This window comes from Oreochromis aureus, linkage group 1, assembly GCF_013358895.1.
Source record: "Oreochromis aureus strain Israel breed Guangdong linkage group 1, ZZ_aureus, whole genome shotgun sequence".
Taxonomy (NCBI): domain Eukaryota; kingdom Metazoa; phylum Chordata; class Actinopteri; order Cichliformes; family Cichlidae; genus Oreochromis; species Oreochromis aureus.
Window position 1 is genome coordinate 30,989,687 of NC_052942.1, and position 21,294 is coordinate 31,010,980.

The following is a 21,294-nucleotide window of genomic DNA, read 5'->3' on the forward strand; positions in this document are numbered from 1 at the left end:
AAATGGAAATAAAAAAAGAAAGATTTTTAAATCTCATGAACTCATATTTATTCACAATACAAATATAAAACATGAAATGTTTAACAAGAAATTTTTGCATGAAAAAAAAATCTTATTTTGATAGCGCTGCATTAAAAACAGGCATGATTCTGTCATGGGAATCATTGCATAGGTTCGGGAACACTTGAAACACCAGATATCCCTGTTTGTGAACACAGTTGACCTGCATCCACGAATGCAGGTGAAAGCTCCATCATGAAAAGAACCCATATGCCAGCATTATCCAGAAACACTGCCATGCTCTCTGGGGGAAAGCTCATTTAAAATGAACTGAAGCAAAGTGGAAAACTGTTCTTTGGTCAGATAAGTTAAACTCTGAAATTCTTTTTGGAAAACATGGATGACATGTCCTCCAGACTAAAGAGCTGAAGGATCGTCTCTCTCAGACAGAATCTCTGATGGTACAGGGGTGCATTATGAAAAAGGCAGCCTTCATATGAGAAAACGCACCATCAATGCTGAAAGATGTATACAGGTATTAGAACAATATATGCTCCCATCCCGGTGGCATCTTTTTCATGGAAGGCTTCCCATATTTCAGTGAAATAATGCTAAATCACACAACCCATGGCTTTAGTATTACAAGAGTCCAGGTGCTGAATTGGCCTCCCTGCAGTCCAGACCTTTTACCAATTTAATCAATTTGGAGCAACAAAAAGAAAATAAAAAAAATACAAAGAAGACTGTTGAGGGCTTAGAGTCCTACATCAGAATGGGACAACATTCCTCCTTGAAAGTCCAACAACTGGTCTCTTTAGTTCCTAGACATTTACAGACTGTTGTTAAAACAAGGAGGGATGCTACACAGTGGTAAGCATGCCAATGTCTCAAGTTTTCTGAGATGTTTTGCTGCCATCAAATTTAAAATGGCCTTATTTTTTTCTTAAAATTGTACATTTTCTTAGTGTCAACATTTGATTTGTTTTCTATATTCGATTGTAAATAAAATATGGGTTTATAAGATTTGCAAATCATTGCATTCAGTTTTTATTTAAATTTCTGCTCCCAAACTTTTTGAGAACTGTGGCTGTGCAACAGTAAACCTGATACTGAACACTGACTTAACACAGATTATAAGGAAAATATCTTACAAAATGATAGCAGCTTTCTGACTAGAATTGCATGGAGCGAACAGTTTTCTATTTGCCATCATAATCTGCAGATCTGGTCATTTCTCAGCCATATAAAATAACAAACCTTATGTACAGTTCCACTTAAGGTGCTTCTTCTATCTAGTAAATGAAAAATGTACACTTGAAAATGTCAATTTTACCTGCGCTTATTAATTTGCATTGATTATATCTGACAAGTGATGTTCACTGCAGATTTTAGGATTTGCAGCCTAAGGGAGCAGAAGCTTTACATTGGTGTCAACCACTCAAGTCCTCCAAACTGACTAACGAAATTACTGCCCTTGACAACAACAACTATTTTCTGATCTGACACCCGTATTAACAAGATGACATTATTTGTCATCGCTGTTGTCAATCTCCATTTGAAAAACAAATACATATTACGATCTGACAAGATGATAGTTACATTTTGGTTAGGTTTAGTTTGATTTAAAATGAATACTTCATTAAGGTTAGACCTACGTTATCATTTTTATTACAGAGCCATGGTAATGAGAGAATAGTGGTTTTTACTGATATTAAAGGGGAAAAAACGAACCACTCTCTTTTATTAAGGTTTCAAACACTTATTTATTAAGATCATTTTCTACTATATCATGCGCAGATTAGGACATATTATTACATTAATTTTCGGAAAAGAAATGCTCAAACAAAGAAAAGCCAGTGTCAGTGGAGTGGCCCAAAGTGAAGAAGGAACAAGTCATAATGAAGGGATAGATAGTGTGGAAATAAAAGATTGGAAAGAGAAGATTGTGCCACATTCATAAGCCCAGAAAAAGGGAGGGGTTGACAGTAAACCCTGTAAATCCATTTGGTTTTTCAGACATGGATGGAGAACAGAACTGACAATAGCTTGAGGGGCTAGTGCTCCATGGAGTGAATACCAGAGCGGAGGAGAGCAAAAATAAATAAAGAATGTGTCACCTAGTGGGAGGAGGCACCAAGGCAGGATCTGTCAGAACTCTGCTGCTGTCTGCAGATTAGATCTGGGGCTATTTAAAGAGGGAGAGCACGCCAGAGTCCCCAACACCAATGTCCACACTGCACCTACCACCAGTATAACATTACTGGCAGCCATCACCTTTTGAGAAAAAATATGATTCATAAGCGATGACTACAAAGGGCCAAGAGATGGGGACATTTTTTTCTGTCGCGACTGACCTGATCACATTGCGTGTTCTCTGAGTCCGTGCAGATAAATCCAAGGTCACGTAAGAAGGGAATTTGCATGATGTGTCATAGATGCAGTCAGGGCTGCCATATGCATTTTTTGGGTTATATCTGGTCTATTAAAAAAACAAACAAAAAAACCCCCATCTCAATAACCCTGAGGTCAGATTGACATGCTGCCATTCAAATAATCACCATTTCCCATCAGGATCAAAGTAACATGAGCCAGTCTGGCAGTCAGTGTGACTTGGCGTGCACTGTATATATATATATATATATATATATATATATGTCCGTTGTGCCTTTATGACACCGTTTTTTTATTTTATAGGGGAAAAAAGAGCTAGTGATTGATGCATGTGTTTGTGTGGGTGTATGAGTATCTGCCAGAAGATATGAGTTTAGCTATGAGTATGAGAATGCGTGTGTATATACTGTAGTTTTTTGGGTGTGTGTGTTGTGTGACTGCATGCTGTTTGTGTGTTTTCTGTCCTCCCACAGTAGATTGATTAGATAGAATGCTGTTGGCGAGGCCCTGCTGTGTGTTTGGTCACATCACTCTGACTCTGTGATGTTTCTCTCCTCAAATAAAGCAACATTAGCCCAGTCATGTTTGCCTCCCAAACATGAGCCAAGGATGATGAAGCTATGTGCACTACCAAACTGCAAGGCCTCATTTACCCTGTGATACCTTCTCCCTTTCCTGCTCCCTCTCATTCTTGCACTGCTGTCTCTTCCTCCAGGCTGCAGCAGACTGACTCTGTGCTACAGACTGAGTCATTCTCAGCCAGTCAGTTATCTCTCCATCCAGCCCTCAGATTTCACCACTCCTTTTGTTGTCATCAATCAAAGCTCGGCTGCAAGAAAGAGAGCGAGAAACCCATGAAAGGTGTCAAAACAGTGGCCAACTACGGACTTGCACTTGTAGGTTGGCGCCGCATTTATGCATGAACACAAAATCCATGGATTATTAATGAAGCCCCTTTTCAAATGTTTCCAGGAACCTTGTAGAACGGTGTGTGTGAAAAGCGACGAGAATGCATCAGAAGGTGCTTTGGCGAACACGATTGTTGTATCATGGAGAGTTGCAAACAGTAGATTTGGAGGATGGGATTTGCTGGCAAGCAAAGCATATAGGAGAGGGGGTCATGGACATGTGCGGGTGAAGACAATGAAGCGACAAAATCTCAGTCAGAATGATCCTCAAAAATGTTTTCCACAGATGGCTCAACAAGGCCCTCATACCATACCTCTACCAACTAATTACATGCTGCGCCTGACTTCGCACTCTCTCTTCCTTGCCAAAGCCAAGTTTATTGAAAAGATGAATATGCTTTACGTAGAACAATACATCTCCATTCTTCACTCATTCCAATTTGTGTCAACACAACAGTACAATGGGCCCACTGTTTATGGACTAGAAATTCAACGCGTGAAACGGAGGTGAAGTGAGAGGAGAAAAGAATAGGAAATTGCCTCTCCTGTCGTTCACCTTCACTGTACATTGGTTATTTGTCTGCTGTAATTGCCCCCTTTAATGTCCCTAGAGAATGCAGGTAAAGGGATCCCCACTGCACTGTGTGTGTGTGTTGGTTTTATTAATACCACAGCAAAACCACGGGCAGTATGAACGACATCACCCGTTGGCTGTCAAGTTGTGTTTTCAAGCTTTAAGATGAGGTCACCATCTTGGTTGCAAAAAAATGCATGTGATAAGGTGATGTGGGTTTGACTGTGAACCAATTGTGATTGGCCAGTTGATAGCCAGTGGACAAGTTGGACAATACCACCGTTAAGTCTCCATTTTCAAACATTATTAAAGATTTACAAAAACATTTTCTTTTATTATTCAATAAGGCTCAAAATGTCTGTGAAGGTTCTCAGTCATCCAGGTCATCGTAGTCTAAGGAGCTTGGAAAGAAAAGCGTCTGGACTTCTTTGAGTTGCTTGAAGACGTTTCACCTCTCATCCGAGAAGCTTCTTCAGTTCTAAGCGTCAAATGGTGGAGAGTCCCAGATTTAAACCCAGTGGGAGTATCCCCCCAAAGAGGGACAAAGGACCCCCTGAAGATCCTCTACCTAATCACATGAGCCAAGGTGTGAAAGTGGGTGTGGGTCCCAATCAGCCAGGGTTTCGGGTGAGCTCATTGTGAAACATGGCCCCACCCTATCATGTGATTTCCTGAGGTCAGATGGCCCAGGATGTGAGTGGGCGTTAAGGCGTCTGGGAAGGGATCTCAAAAGTGGATTATAGATGGCAGACAGTTGGTGTCGTAAACCACCACCTCTGTTCAAAGATGGTCGCTCACAGTGGACGTAAATGGCTTCTGAGGAGTGAAAGAAGCTATTTACGTCCACTGTGACCATTGACCCTTAGAACTGAAGAAGCTTCTCGGATGAGAGGTGAAACGTCTTCAAGCAACTCAAAGAAGTCCAGACGTTTTTCTTTCCAAGCTCCTTAGACAAGGCTCAAAATGAGTGACTAAGACCAAGACCTCAGCAGGGGAGTTTACAGAGGTCAAGACAGACAGCATTTTTCCCCCACAGACTTCAGAAGATATTTGGGTTGGGTAGCCACGGATTTCTTTCCCCCTAAACTATCTACTATGCCGTATTTGAGCTTGACAGTCAACAAAGGGCACGAGTGCAGACTTCTGGCTTAGTATAATACAAATGAGCCATGCATATATTAATTTTAAATGTATTCTTTAAATTATTTATTTATTTAAATATGCAATAAAATACTGTCCTAGTTAAATATTTTCTTTCCTCTCACTTTTGTGAGATGTGTTTACCAGGCTCCTTTTGCCCAAAGGGGTTGTGTGACCGAGGTAACGCTTCTCCAAACACCGTCGTGTTTCCCTGCCAACTCGGCAACATATAATTATCAAGAGACACACACACAGAAAGAGATAGACACATTAAATCACAAATCAAGAGAATTGTTAAGCAGAAAATAGGCTGTGATATTTCTCCAAGGGGAACATATATGTATTCTTGCCTCATTTCAGGCATGTAATCAATATGTTTTTGGGCTTATGGGTAGTATTTCAATATGTAATTAAAGGAACTGATCCATGCACATTGACTAATTGTTCTCTTGACGAGACAGCTGATGAAATCTATCCAAAACTGAGAGAGAGAGAGAAAGAAAGAAAGAAAGAGTGGATGTTACAGAGGCTTTTACTTAATGGGGAACAATGACAAAACATCTGGATTTTGATGACTAATTCATAGGCTGTATTTTACATTGGAATTTGTTTAAAGTTCAGTATTGGTCTCAGATGATAAAACCTTGGATTAGGAAAAAAATAAGGGGGGAGGATATGTGAAATGTGCAAATAAATACATGAGAAAGAGTGCATGGAGGCAGAGAGAACATCTATTAGTCAGGATGAATTTTGCAGTTTTTATTTGCTTAAGTTTAATTATATTTGACATTTCAGCATTCCAATCAAAGTAGTACATTGCTGTGAGTGTCCTTAAAGCATTCAAAACGTAGTCACTGTGGACCATATCAAAATACTGCAAATGTCTAACAAGCTTGCAAGTGCACGTCTGTGTTTCGCTCTCAATATCCTTCGCTTGTTTGGGAATGCACGTTCAATAACATAATACCAATAATCAGAATGCAACCTACAACGCTTAGAGAAACACTAATTGCTTTATTGATAATTCTGATACCCCAATGATGGTTGACAGCTGATTCCAAAGTCATGACAAATTCGGCTGAAGAAAATCCAGAATACACAAATATTATATCATGCACAGTACCTTCAGTTTAGGTGTTTCCATCTTTTTCATAGATTGTCTCACGACTTAGAGCCAAGTTAAATATAGGAGAAGAGTTCAGATAATGACAAAGAAGGTCACTGCTGGACCGGCAAGAAGCCAGCTGATTGTTCATTTCCATTGTTAGCGACAGCAGACTGTTAAGAAGATGTTATCCACACATTAAGGGGGAGATGTGTTGACATCTGTCACCCTGATGATTGATTGCCTGAAGGAATATCTACAGTTTGCTAGATTTTAGTTGCTGTTTTACAAGATGCATTCTGTGGGTGGGTGGACAGGAGAGTTCCTATAAATAGGAAACCCGGTGGTGGTAAGGGAGTGATGGAGGCAGGTATATGTGGCAGCCAGATGGTGCCTTGTGGGAAATGTCTCCCAGTGATTTTGTTTGCAAATAGGTCTCTGTAAAGTCACCAGCTCTTTTCCTCCAACTTGCCTGCTGTTATAGGCAGAGCTTTAGGAACTGCCATATCTGATAAAGGTGCTGCCAACTCAAAGATGTCCTGCCGCTTGCCAAAGAGAGAGTGAAAGTGACGCACTGTGACAGGTTTTGTCACTCTCTGAGGCGACCGCCCTACAGATTGTCACAGATAGAAATGGCAGAACCCTGGAAGCAATGACAAATTGTTTTGAGAGAAAGAGGTAGGAGAGCAAGTCATGCCAATATCTGTGGCCTACTTCATAACCACGGTAGGGAAGGAGGGGAGCTATCATCGTTCAGTCAAAGCATGTGTAAGTGCATGGTCTTAGCTTGTTTGATTTCCAGAATGATGATGCTGCTGTTACACACCTGCAAGAGAAACAATGGGCTCTACCTTTGATGGAAAAAGTATTAAATGGATGTTCACAAGAACAATTCTATTATAAAAAAATTTATAGTCAAAACTCTCTCTAGGTCATCAAGAGAGCAATCATTGATCTGTTCCACTGAGTGAGTCTAAGTGTGACATTGCGAACACAGTAACAGAAGCCAGGGTGATTTCACAGAGATATGGGCACATTTTCTGGTTCATAAGTGCTAGCACCTCAACAAGTAAAACTCATTTGGGTGTAAGAGCTCAAACAAACATTTTACGAGTACACAAATTTAATCTGCAGTTTCTTTTTTAATAGAGCAGGCACATGTTTTTATATCTTGAAGCCTTCAGTACAGAGGGTTCTCTGCTTCAATCTGTGATTCAGGAGAAACTAGCACAATTACTAAAAAGACATTTCTTTTGAAAGATCACGTATTTACTGTGGAAATGTATTTGCACTAAATGAGATGTGTCTTTTTGCAACTATTTTTAAGTTGAGGATTATGTCAATAACACCTTTAGATAATATATATCACTGTAAATAGGATAGCATAGCGGTTATTGTGGGAAGGTAAGATACCACGCTTATTTTAAACACCTCACTCCTCCAGACAGTGAGTCACAGTTAAAGGGCTGCGGATGAAAATGCTTTGTTGATGAGAGGTCAGAAGAGACTTTTTTCCCCCAGGTTAACGGTGTAGCCCCCCAAAAAAGTTTTTTTGCAATCATGTGAAAGAATAAGAATAAAGCCATCAAACAAGGTTGATCTACGACAGGAGTTAAAAATGTGGTCATATGATGATTAGCAGATTAGCAGCATTAGCGTTTGTCATTCTGGCAAAGACTGTCATTGTCCATATTTTATGAGTTTGCTTTCAAACAGCTGCAAAGTTTTCATGAGCTACAAATTATGCATCCTTGGCTGGCATAGCAGTTGCACCTGAACATGGTCACACTCTTTTAGTAGGACAATGCACTATCTGACTAAGCATGTATCATTTCAAGGAAACTCCAGGTAAGCTTGAAGGAGGATGAATGAAAATGCCTCTCCACAGAAATGTGTTTCTGCCCACTAATGCACATCACATCATCCTCTGTGGTATGGTTCTGAGTAATAATGCTGCCACAAACACTGGCTAGCCGATCTTCACTAAAGGCCAAAGAAGATGGAGCAGAAGTGAAACAGCAATTGAATATTCCTGAGGTCCATCATTGCTTCCATAAAGGCTCAGAGAGAAGGTTAAAATAAAAATAAATTGCATTAGTTTTTTGTTTTTTTTCTCCTCTGTGCCTCAGTGTTTTCACAGAGGCCTGTAGATCTAGCTATATTTGTTGGGTAATGATATATGTGTTCACACTATAAAAGAAAATGGGAGCACACTCCCATTAAGATAAGCGCTGCAGGCCAAGGAAACCTAGAAATGCCACTGGCATATTGATTGCATGCCCTGTATTAATAGTAGGGTTAGCTGCTGCTCTCTCAGCCCCGAACAGTTCAGCCATGGCCAGAAAACATTTAGCTGCAATGGAAACTAAGCTTATGTTAAACCAAAATGAAACATAGAACAAGTGAACTGAAATTCACAGTGCACTGAAACACGCAGCTAGTAGTCTGTTGATTTATCGTACTTTAGCCCAATGTTTGTTGAAGACTTCATATTTTAGATTACTGAGACTGTTATCATGGCAGATTCATTATGTAAAAATATATAGATAGTGTTACTGGTTATTTATTTATGAATGTTTGACATTTATAATCAATTGGACAGAAAAACATTACCATTTTTTCTTTACTGACACTGATTATCAGCAATGGACTTGTTTTAAACTTGCATGAAAACATACAATAGAAAATGTTCTGTGGCCGGCCATACAATGAAAAACTGTTAAAAATCACTTATATCACACACAAAGATTATTAATAAACACTGACCCTAACAAATCACTTATTTATCTAGTATGAGGCAACTAATTTCGCACCAATAGCGTAGCAACAAAGAGGTGGAGGAACATAATCTCTTGTGCTCAGTGCATGTTAGTAGACCTTTCTACTTGGTAGAGGTAATAAGGCGTCCTTTTTATGTTGTTTTGATGTTGCTGCTTGATTTTATTTACTGTTTTAGACAGGATTGAAAAAAGGAAGAGAACATCTATGCACTGTCAGACGCCACTGTTTCTCAGCTTCTTTCACTTTCTCAGTACTCAGTCTGTAATATATATTGCAGGGGTACAAATGTTGCTTGTAATGACTTTGGAATAGTTCAGAAAGCATTTCATGATATGAAAATGGTATTTCTGTGCAGTTTTTAGTAGGTTTGTCCAAAGTATTAATACATTCTTCAAAATATATACTACAGGTGTATCACAATGAACTGTCAATGCACATACGGCAGACTAGACTCCACCAAATGCTGCCGCTAGTTGCACTCCATATGACAGGAAGAGCAAACAGTGGATCGAAATCATTACTACATGGTGGTAAAGCAGGGCTGTAAGCAACTGGTTAAACAGCTCGACTTTTTAACCAGTAACTTGGACTTTTCTCAAAGTTACATCATTACAAGCAAAAAATACTTTTATAGTTTTATGCAGAGTTACAAGGTTAAGGTACCTTCATTTTTGTTATGTTAAAGTTTTAAGCAGTTATTTTATACTTTTATTTAAAATTTCCAGGGAAAACACTACCCACACTACGTTTGTGCTTAAATTTGACTTGTGCTGTATCGCTACTACTGCACTATAATGCTGCTGCTCCCGGCACCTTATTTCAAGAGATTGACACTTAAAATTAGGTAGTATGTTAATGGCCGTAGCTTATTGGAAAAGAACGATGGAAATGTCCTCGATTTGCATACATTTATAAATGCTGCTGCCTGCAAGTTGTAATCACCTGTACTTGAAATATTGTGATATGATAAAGGCTTTATAGACCATCCATTGTCTTGGCAGAAGATGAGACATTTTGCAATAAAGTTCAGTTGCTGGCATACATGATACACAGGTGATTAACAGCAAGCTATGTGGGTGGAGTCATTGAGATTTACACATCCACATATCAGAAAATATATCAAAAGCTGACTACACATACAGCTGCCTGTTCTACTTCTTCACTAACTGAGCTGATAGATTTGACCACAGATTCTTGTAAGGAAAGAGAAAAAACATCTCGTCTCCTATTTTAAAAAACCTTTGTCTTCAAGGTAGTTTTTTTAGCAACCTGTGTGCTGGGTTTGCAATTCCATTTACACTCCCGGAGTTGGGAAAAAAAGCAACTCCTGCTTCATTACTGATATGTTGTTAGGCAATATTTTCAGCCACAACCCAGGAAAGAGGACTGTATTATAAGGACTTTTAATTACAGAAAGAGAGCAGGTGATCAATGGCAATGTGTGAATCTGCATGTTAGTGGTAATGTGAGGGAGAGGTGCAAATGGTGTTTTATTGTAGAACATATTTTTAAAGGTATGAATATGTCATCACAGATGGAAGGAAAAGCAGGACTAAAGCAGACAGAAGGATAAAAAATATAAGTTAAGAGTAAAAATAAAACTGCATGAAGATTCTGATTTCTTCCCTGTCAGTCTTTCACCTTCTGCTTGGTTTCTCGGTCTGTCCGCCCCTTCATGCATCTGTTTCCTGTTTCTTTTGTTACTTCATAAAATAATTTTGATTTTGAGGTGTTTTACAAGTGATTATTAGAATTCACAAATTTAGATGATGCAGACTAACATGCAGATATAGATCTTTGTTTGCCTGACTATTTTGGCCAATGCTGATCAAAACCATTTCAAACGATGTAAAGTTTGGACTACCACTGTTGCTGCTTATATATGTCGGTGCTCTCCACTAAAATGCAGCAGAAATAAATAACTCAAACCCCAAGATGCACCCAATTTCAATTATTTCAACATATTAATTCAGTCAGTAATGAGATGGGTATATATTTAATATTCCATCAACATTAACTGTTTGCTCGACTATGCACATCGTCTGATGCAAATGAGCTTTGACAGCCCAGAAAATGTGTTTATATTCTGCTGTGATATGTTAATGTAGTAACATGTTTACACCAATTTACTGCCATAGTAGGAATTACGTGAAAAATTGTTACTGTAACAAATCAGATCAACTGTAAGTACGCTAAATCTAAATTTATTTTAAACATTGAAATTATGATTAGTCATTGGCATAAAATGGGATAAGCATGTAGCTATAGAATGGTCTGTGTATTCCCCCCGTCGGGATACACTTATTATCTGCTTATTGGCTGGCATGGAGGCAGACTTGCAGTTTGTGGTATTCTACCCTCTGCCCAAGAGAACCCCCCCATTTTCTAGTGCAGGTCAAATACATTTACCCTTCAACCCAACCCACACAAACACACAAACTACTATCGCTTCACACCTTCACTGGCCTTTGACAGAAAGACACCATGTTGCTAATGAAAACTCTGAGTCATTAAAATGGGTCAGTGTGGCCTGACTGCACTCACATGATCCATTTTTCCTTGCATGTGACCAGCATGACCTGACGGTACACAGGCCTAATCCACCTGCTATCTCAAGGAAGCAGACAGACTGAGGAGCCCCGTAGCGTGGCCCTACCATCTTTTTCTGGTCATTACCGGCACTAGGCCTCTCAACACGGATAGAAGCAATGAAGGAGAACCTCAATAAATGATCAGTGTGCTCTGCCAGCACCAACACATGCTGCATCTGCTACCTCCCTACTGCTGGAAGACAACCTTCCCATTTTCCTCCCTCACTGATTGTACAACCCATAGCCTCTTGAAGTATGATAGGATAAACCTTCCAAATTTGCCATAAAGTTCGAATATAAGACAGTCCAGTCTAACAGTCTAATGACCTAAATTTGGCTAAGGAAGTGGTTGATTGCCCAGGCCTACAGGGACTTCAGAAGCCCACCTCTTCTAAAGCCCCACAGGGATAAATGAGGCCCATTATGTGCTGAAGTTTGTAATGATGCTTTTGATTAGTGAGTTGTCAGGAGGTACTGGCCGTATGCTCATCACAGCGTTGTTTAGCACTTTAAGGCCTCCATAAAGATGAGTGTTTTTTGAGAAAAGATGAAAAAGCAGCAGGCATGTGCCTAATGAAGTCTCAAGCTTATAGCCCCTCTCATGACAGGATAATTACACCAAATGCTTCCAGCGAACACTTCAAAGGACATTTATCCCTGTGCCAACACTAAGCAATACATCTCACCAATCAAGATGGCCTGACCCTAATCAGGTCCCCCTGGCTTGTCTGTAATGTCTTCTGCCCAGTGACTCATTGGTCTGCAGAGTGAACTGTATTCAAATCCCGACCATGCTCATGCTCAATATACTTGGCTAGTACAAAGTACAATGGAATTTTGCTTTCCGACATTCGTGCAGAAACATGTTAAGTTAGGCCCATAGTATGTAACAATGTGTCACATGCAATGCTCTTGAAGAGGGAAAACAGAATATACACAGCAAACTGTACACTTCAAATAAAAAAAGAAAAAAGAAAAAAAAAAAACGGAAATGCATGAGAAGCTAACTGATCTCACGCGGGCCTTCTTTAATTTAAACTCACAGAACGGTCCAAGATCAGTGGCATAATGATTCAGTTACACACTAGGTGATAACAGGTTTTCTGGGGTAAGATGTCAATACAGATTTTAGGGAAAAAATTCTGATGTGATAAATAAGCTAAAATTAGGTCTGTCAAGACACTTAATGTAATGTATTATATATCATACCGTAAATCAGCACCACCATTGACTCTGCTGTGATTAGAGGGATGCACCAAACTGCACTGATTCGGATCTGATAACTATCTGTTCCTGATTCAGAACCATAAATAAGATAATGTAACAATGTGATGAACTGTTCAATTCACTGTTGTTTTTTAGCACACAGCACCTAGCAGGAGAGCTGAGGAAACATGGGGGAAGCTAACGGCAAAGCAGCACAACGGAAGTATTTCACACCTGTTATATCAACAGATTTTCTTTGTATGTTTGAAAACTTTTTTATTCAACTGCAAATCATCAACTGGGGGATCTGACGAGACAAAAAAACCCCAAAAAACAAAGACTAGACAATGCTTTGGCTTTTCTCTCTCATCCACTTTTTATGTTACACAAGATTTTTCAAGACCTTGCTTGCGTGTGCATATTATCTGTAAAACAGACATGAAGAGTAACGGATATTCATTTGTCATCTGAATCACATTTGCAAACCCTCTGTTAAGCAGCCCCGTCTCCTTTCATGCATATGATTAGGGGGGAATGATGCAGCATCTATTCCTATGCATTAACCTAAGTTCACACAGTCTGGAAAAATATATTCTGAAGGGCAGCTGAAAAAATGTTAAGCTTTATTAAAGTGATTCAAAGCCATACATTAGTTTGTAGTTTGCTCCGTTTTGAAACAGAGACACTGTGGTTAGGTTGTTATCAGTGGTATTGCATTAATCTGCCCCGATGCACAACCCTAATCACACTCCAAGCAAACAATGTCATGTGTAAAGATCTGCCCGAAGTCCAAACTCTCAAGCCAAGCAACATTCTGTGCAGATATGAAATACTTGCATGTTCTTCACATACAGCAGGGTACTGTTCAGTACATTACAAATTTTAAAATGCTCCCAGAATTCCATTTTATCCAGTAGTGAATAAAGATGTCTGGAAGAGATTACACAAGTTTACAAGTCACTGGACAATTTTGCTAGTGAATCTGGTAAATATGTCCTTTCAGCGTAAGTCGGGGATGATAAATTAGGTTCTGGGGGATAAGATAAACCATATCACAAAAATATGAGTGGCTTGGATGCCCCCCTCTTCTCGGCTTGAGGAGAATTCAATTGAGGGGAAATAAGGAGAGGATACAGAGTAAGAAGGAGCTGCAAAACTGCTGCAGTTAACTGCATTAAAACAATATTTGTGAAGCCTTTACTTACAAAGCCAGCATGCAAGGCCATTTTGATAATTGCTGAGACTTCCTAACTGGCATTAACCGCTTTCAGTGCTGAAAGTGCTGCACAGTGGAGGGCTGGAAATCTATTGTGACATGTTGAGAAAGAAATAACACTTAGATTTGTTTGAATAGCGCCTCTGAACATTTGAGATTTTCCCATGAAAAAAAAAGAAAAGCTATGCTAGACGCTGGATGCTGCATAATTAACAAACAAGCACTGCAAACTTCTCTCAGTCTGCTCTGAAAATGACTCCTGGAAGAACGGGTGGCACAGGAACAGATGGAGAGAGGCCACTTGAACACAGCGTAATGAAGTGATCCACAGAAAATTCACTCATACTGTGTGCATTTCAAATGAACCCAGTGAGTGTGTTATGTCTCATTTATTTTGGTAACTCACACCTGATTTATTTTTTACATATGTACAAACTGCATTTCTACTGATAGCATATTTCAGAGCTGTTTCCTACTTTCTGGTAAACACTAAAATATGTAATGCATACGGAAAACCAGATACCCTTTCTACTGGCATCATTAGAAACATGTTAAAGATGCACTTTTATGTAAGACTTGCAAAGAATTGTAATTCCCATCTGTTTACTAAGCAGCTAACAAAAATCTTTCCACACAGAAAACCATCAATGCGCATCAAAACAAGCAATTCCAGTTAAACATCTGCTTAAAGACCAACTGAGTGATTAGAACATGTGGTAAATATCCCCTCCTCATCAGAGGCAATTTCACACCTAAATTTTCACATTTGCTGATTTTGACCTCTGTCTGAAATTTTCAACAACATATTAAACATCAGATTTGGGAAAAATTTGTTACAGTACTAATGTTCTGGTCCAATTTTAATTAGCCATAAGAGAGAGGAGACAATCACTTTGGGGGAAAGAAATCAGGTGCCCAGCTACAATAAATAAATCAAGAGACCAGGTGGTGCTGAATATTACAGAAAAATCACCACTCCTGAGGGGGGCTTCATTAATAGTTTTTACACAAATCTGTGCTAGATAATCCCTGCCTGTCTTTTCCGTCACTCTACCTTTCTGTTACAGACAAGGCTGGAGGGTGCCCTCTTTCAGTCTGACCCTCAATTACCCAGGCCAATCATTTCAGACAGGTGTTGAGGTACAGTAATAAAACCTCGCCTGACGCTACTGAGGCAGCCTCTCTTTTAAAGCACCTCAGAGAGCTTTGAAATGACTCAACTCTCTGTTGATCAGGTGATATACCCACAATTGACTTGTGACTGCTGGCTGATAGTGTGCAATGAAACAGAAAAAAAAAATTACAATGCCATTTATTACTCAGTTTGTGTGTGTGATTCTTCCTGAGCAACCCTTAATCTAAAATGAACACATCATGTTCTGAAATACTACTGAAAAATGCTTGTGTTCCTATAATTGTGTATGCTCACCATTCACACACAGAAAATCATAGTTATTGTTATAGTCATCATCATACTTTTTAATAGCTTCTATAAGACAGCATTTACAGTAAAGCAAGTAAGTGAAGTTGTCAGCAGAGGCATGGAGAGAAAATTATAGACTGAAGTTAAAGTCTAATCCCCAGCACTTTATATCCATGCTTATACTATACATTACTGCTTAACTGTGTTGCAAATGGAGTCTTTTCAGTCACAAGGATATGCCATCGCCGCATCATAAACTTTGTAGTATGAATGTGCCGTGAAGTCTGTGGGGGATACACAGCCTGACTCCAGAGGTTTATCACAACTTCAAGCTTCCAGAATTTTACATTTTTGGAGGAAATAAAAACAACTCAAAATAAGCACCTTATGAGCTAACCACTATTTACCTTGTAGGCCTATGTTTCGACAATAAAAACCATACCCACATCGGGAGGGGGTTTATAGCTTGTTTCTCTACATGATCTCTGGAATTCTTTCATTTACTTACTTATTTATCCAGTTGATTAATAACCCACGTGCAGTGATGTCCACATGAGATAAAGTTCCGTGTTACACTTTTCATAATTACTTCATAATGCATTCTCACAATGCATTTTCTATTTCCAACACATTGTGCACAGTGTTAATAACTTGTTCCTGATGTGTTCATTCATCCTTTGTGCTAAAATAATCTTCTCATCCAATTCCATCCACAGATCTTCCATCACACACACTGGAGGGAAAAAAAAGCAGAGACTAGACTTCTTTGTTGCTGCACTGAGCATGTGCAGCATTGTGACAAAAAGAATCAGCAGATCCTTCAGGCTGAAACTGTTATCAAGCTAAATTAGCCCACTACATACTGCAGGGAGAGGTCACGCTAAACAGTTGAAGCATGCAGGAATGCCTTTTAAAATAGAAAATAAGCAGGTCCAGGGTCACTGCAGAGGTACAGCAACATTCAGTATATATTTGGCAACTAGAATCTTGATTTGTGCATTACCCGTTACCTTTCTCTGAACTTACCCCGGTATGCTGTAAGTGCTCCATCTGTTTAAACGCAAATTAGAAGATTTATAAAAATGACTTGTTGCTCATGGCAATAACTACTAACCAAACAATAATAAATTTGGGTTTAATAGCAGGGTTGAGAAATACATCTGATAGCTATTCTTTTAACACACTGATTAAATTAGGCTTTGCAATCAAGTAAACAAAGCTATTCAGACTCCTCTGGCCCTGAAAACATCTTACATTAACAGCTCCATGAGTAAAAGTCTGCAAATCACACAGCAAACAGGTGGAGTAATTCAAGGATTAGAGGATTCATACAGCCTAGTTCCCTCCGGGCAGCATGCCAATGGAGAAGCACAGTCCAGGTACTCATGAGGTGCACGATGCCACAACTGGCAGATCTGCAGAGAAGCTCATTGACAGATGAGCCAATGCTGTGCGTGCAGAGGTATACAGCCAGATTCAAAATGCAGGTGCTTTGACTTATCAGCACCAAGAAAAATTCAGGATTCAGATAAAACGGCAGCAAGGAGAATCTAACCACGCTTGAGCCAAATTTAGGATGGAAGATTTATTCAGTCTTATTCTTAAGCTTTTATCGAGCACACGAGCAGCATGTTTGAATTTACAGCTTTTAAAGTTGGACAAAGAATGAATTACGATAGCAATTCCACATACAGAGATAAGACTTGGAGTTTTTGATACAAGCATACTCATTTTGTAGTCATAAGAGTCGGAAAGAAGCAAGCACTGCAAATAATTATAGGGGGGAAAAAAGAGATCATATTCAACAAATCTCAGGGTGGAACTACACTTTCTCTGCTGTTCGGCAGGGCAAATCGAGGTGTACACATTCTAAAAAAAAAAAAGTTTTCTGAGTTCAAAACACTGTGCTTAATTGCTGAATAGTTTGGGGAAATGTATCATTTACAAGCTACATGAATGCTGAGTGTTTTCATTTCACAATAGATTGTTGTTGAGAGCAGAACATGCTGATTAAAGGTGCTAAAATGTCAAGTATAGAGGGCTCGGATTTTAGGTGCTGTCAGCAAACCAGCATGATTTCCACTGAAGTGCTTTCTATTCATCAAACACTCAACACTGCTGCTGATGACAAAGGCATTGAGGTTAATTTTGAGGTAACAATAAATGAAATGCTTTTGTGGTACATTTCTGTGCAGCAGGTGAACATTTGAGTTTATTTTGTTTGACATGGGCATTACAATAGCACTACAATTAACATCAAAGTGCAGGCATCAAAAGCACTGGATTAGGGGTTCATACTGTAAAGCTATAGGTCTAAGAAGGTTTAGCTCATTTTAAAATGAATCAGCTACTGGATTTAGGATACACAGCTTGGTCTTAGAGGATTCTTTGGTGCATGTCTGTTGCCTTTTCTGTCTCAAGTCTCTTTCATGCTACAGGCTCATTCCAAAGGATTGTTTAATTTTGTCTTAATATAGCATGAAGCAAATTTTCAACACCTGTCTAAGGAAAACCTTGGTGGAAATAAAAACAATTTCCAAACTATGAGCGAACAATTATAGATTTATGGATGAAAGGAGTGTAATGGCAAGCTGTAAAAGCAAACTGAGTAAATGTTGGCTTTTGTTAAACTTCCCAGTGGGGGGCAATTCAGGGGCATGCGAAACATCTAGAGATTTCATATAATTGGAGTCGGTCGGTGTATTCATGTACTGTGTCTGCAAAAAGTAAGACCATTATCCCTCTTTGCATTTTTTCTACAAGTGCAAAAATATTTCTTTTTCAATATGCATTTATGACATAAATATGCAAAAATGGCAAAATTGCACGTGCTGTGTGTTCTAATTATGTTAAGCATATAAAAGTCCAGCCAAAACAGAGCAGGTGATACATGCACTTTTTCTATGTATATAAAGCTTAATATACATTATTACGCCTTTGTTCAGAAATATAACTTTTAGCTTTTATCCTAATTATTGTGCCTGCCTAAGCTTACCTTTGGACACAGAGGCCTTTGGAGTTAAATGATAACGATGACATATTGGAGGTAAAATGCATCTTATGCTACTTACTATAGGACTAAACATAGAATAAAGGTCAAGTTGAATCTTTTGTAAGCATTTGGTCGTAAACTAACAAGAAGTAGAACTTATTCTTGATTGCACAACAGGAGTTGGGAAAGTAAATGCAATTCAATCTAAGAGAGACATAATTGCACCAAATATTGCTGCAACTAATCTATTAGCTTTAGAGAAGTTTTACCTCATGACCTCGAGTTAATGATAAAGTCACTACAGTTGGCTATTGATTCATTCTCTGGAAATCTTGGCAGAACATAAAGAATTTAGTAGCAATTCTTAAATATATGAACCATTGTTCAGAGATTTATGATTGGATCTTTGTGACTGTTAAGGCTAAAAAAAATGATATCTGGATCAAAATAATCTTTCTTCCCATTCTATCTTTTACCTAAAACTGTTTATTCTCTTTCACAGGTGGTGGGTCAAATCGATAAACTAACGTCTGACTTTGACTTTGACCTGGAGCCAGATGACTGGACCGTGGCCACAGCCAGCAGCACGTCCAGCAGTGAGCGGGGCTTGGGAGAGGCCTTCCGATTGGACTTCCTCAATGCAGATGTCCTTTCTGACAGCTGGGAGTTCTGCAGTTATCTGGAGGCTGCTGGTGCAGCCGCTCGCAGATCTAGCGGGCAACCAGGAGATCCGCAGCAGGAGCTGGGTCGTGGGACCAACCTCACCCAAACACAAACCCCCACCCCACCCCCCACCACTGCGTCTGTCTACTCTCAGATGAATGGCGGGCTGCCCATCCCCAATGGGCCACGCATTATTACTCCAGATTCATCGAGCGAGGAGGCCAGCAGCTCCACGCACAGCCACAAGACTTCCCGTACCTCTGGCACAAGAGAAAGAGTCCGCTTCAGTGACAAAATTCTGTACCACGCATTGTGCTGTGACGATGATGAAGAGGAGGAGCAAGAGGAGTTACAAGAGGATAAGAGTGGCTGTGCTACACCAGATAGCGATACTGAGCCCAGCCTCCTGGCCAGCTCAGTTGCCCCCAAACGTTCTTCCTCTGAGCACTCACTCCTCCATAACTGTCTGGACCCTTCTTATGTCTCCTCACCTGTGAAGGGGACGACAGGAGCTCACACACTACCCAGGAAAGGTCTCTTAAACCCCGGCTGCCGCAAAAAACTGTTACGAAATAGCAGCACACAAACTGTCTCTGACAAGAGCACCCAAACTGTACTGCCCTATATTCCAACCAAACAGAAAACAAAGGACCACTGAGAAAGCCCGAAGTTTATCGTAAAATCTCATGAAGGACTGTGCATTATTTAATATTAAATACATAGCTCATAGATTAATACACAAATAAATTAATTACTAAATAAATAAATGATATATGGGAAATCACTTGACTACATAAAGTCATTCTGAGGCTCAGGGAAAACACGATGAATTGAAGTCAAACAGATCAAAAGGGTGAAAAGTTAGAGGCAGACCAAAAGGTTCTAATTTTAAAACACATACTGAGTGGACTCACCATGTTGGATTATTTCAAATGATTTCAGAGATTTAAAAAAAAACAATCATTTTTACCAGAACATTTAAGTGCTCAAAATCACAAGAATAAAAATATGAAAAGTTTATTTTCTACTCCTCACACCACAGTATAACTTAAAAATTGCTATAATGTGGATACAGAAGGTTGCTCATTCTGTACTCTGAATCTGTATAAACACTGTCTTTTTTCATGTTCCAGGATTTTAAATGTTAATGGGATGGTTGCTTCCAGCGGGGATATGTATCTAGATGCACATGTCAAGCCTCTTCTTCTCACTGATGTCAACAAATGATTCTGAGTGAAGAGCCGGAGAACAACACTATTTATCTGCCCTTGATTTTATAAACACCAAATTTGGAGCTCTTCTCGGTCTGCTGGAGAAGCTGCAACACATAACATAAAACTGACAGAAAGGGGGGGGAAGAAAAGAAAAACAGATATATACATTGTCATTTCAGAAGGTGCAGTTTACAGAGGTGCCATTTTCAATTTTTCTCTTCCTACCGGTGACGTCATTAGGCTTAGGATTTGAGCTGAATAGCAGTCCACAAAAAAGTGCTAAAGGTTTTTGTCTCTTCATTCAGTTGCCCAGTGGGGAACTGAACTCAGTAGAGCAGCATTTTATTCACAGGGCTGACGCCAATAAGCATTCCTGATCAATATGTTAGAGGGAGGTTGCAGTGAGAGGTCTCTCTGCTGAGCATGCATGCCACTCTCCTGGGATCTCTGAACAAAAACTCACAGTCAGATCTATTTACTTACACTAAGCGAAACAAAAATTAGAACTGTTGCCCTAAAGAACTGACATTTCAAAAACTGTGCGTCCAAGAGTGAGAGTTGATGGTGAAAAAAGAGAGACCGTTAACGTTCAAAGATTTTCTTCTACAAAGCAATAATCTACCCTGGGGAACAGCTTTGTGAGTATGGTCCCTGACTTGGAGTTTCAAAAGAAAAAGTTAAATGTTGCAGTCTTTACAGGAAAACCCTCTTTGTCTCCCATGAAGCTGACCTTTTTGCCTCTGATGACCATAACCTTTCACGGTAGGAAGACTCTGCTTGCAGTATACTATTCTACCATACACTCTCTTATTCCACTTAATAAAAAAACAAAACAAAACATGAAATATTGCAAAAAATATGAAGTAAATAAGCTTTGTATTCAAAGGATTACCCTAAAAGATTGACTTTATAAAGAATTATTCCACATTCCCAAGTTGGTGTTACGGGTACACTGCTTAAAAAAGCATCAAGTGCTCCTCTTTTATCTCTTTCCCACATAAAAATATACCTTTAATGATGAGTTTTGACACCTCAATATACAGTAAAGATGTGGTTTGGCCACCATTAGAATAGTTTCCAGGTTCTTGCA

At 39.3% G+C, this 21,294-nt stretch overlaps 1 protein-coding gene across 1 annotated transcript in view; it reads left to right on the plus strand.

The window, feature by feature from the left end:
* Nucleotides 1-19,686, plus strand: part of insyn1 (inhibitory synaptic factor 1) — a 42,172-nt gene extending 22,486 nt beyond the window's left edge. The window contains exon 3 of the mRNA XM_039612405.1: nt 18,830-19,686. Coding sequence (XP_039468339.1) covers nt 18,830-19,648 — 819 coding nt within the window. The 3' untranslated portion in view covers nt 19,649-19,686. The remainder of the gene's footprint in view (nt 1-18,829) is intronic.
* The last annotated feature ends 1,608 nt before the right edge of the window (nt 19,687-21,294 follow it).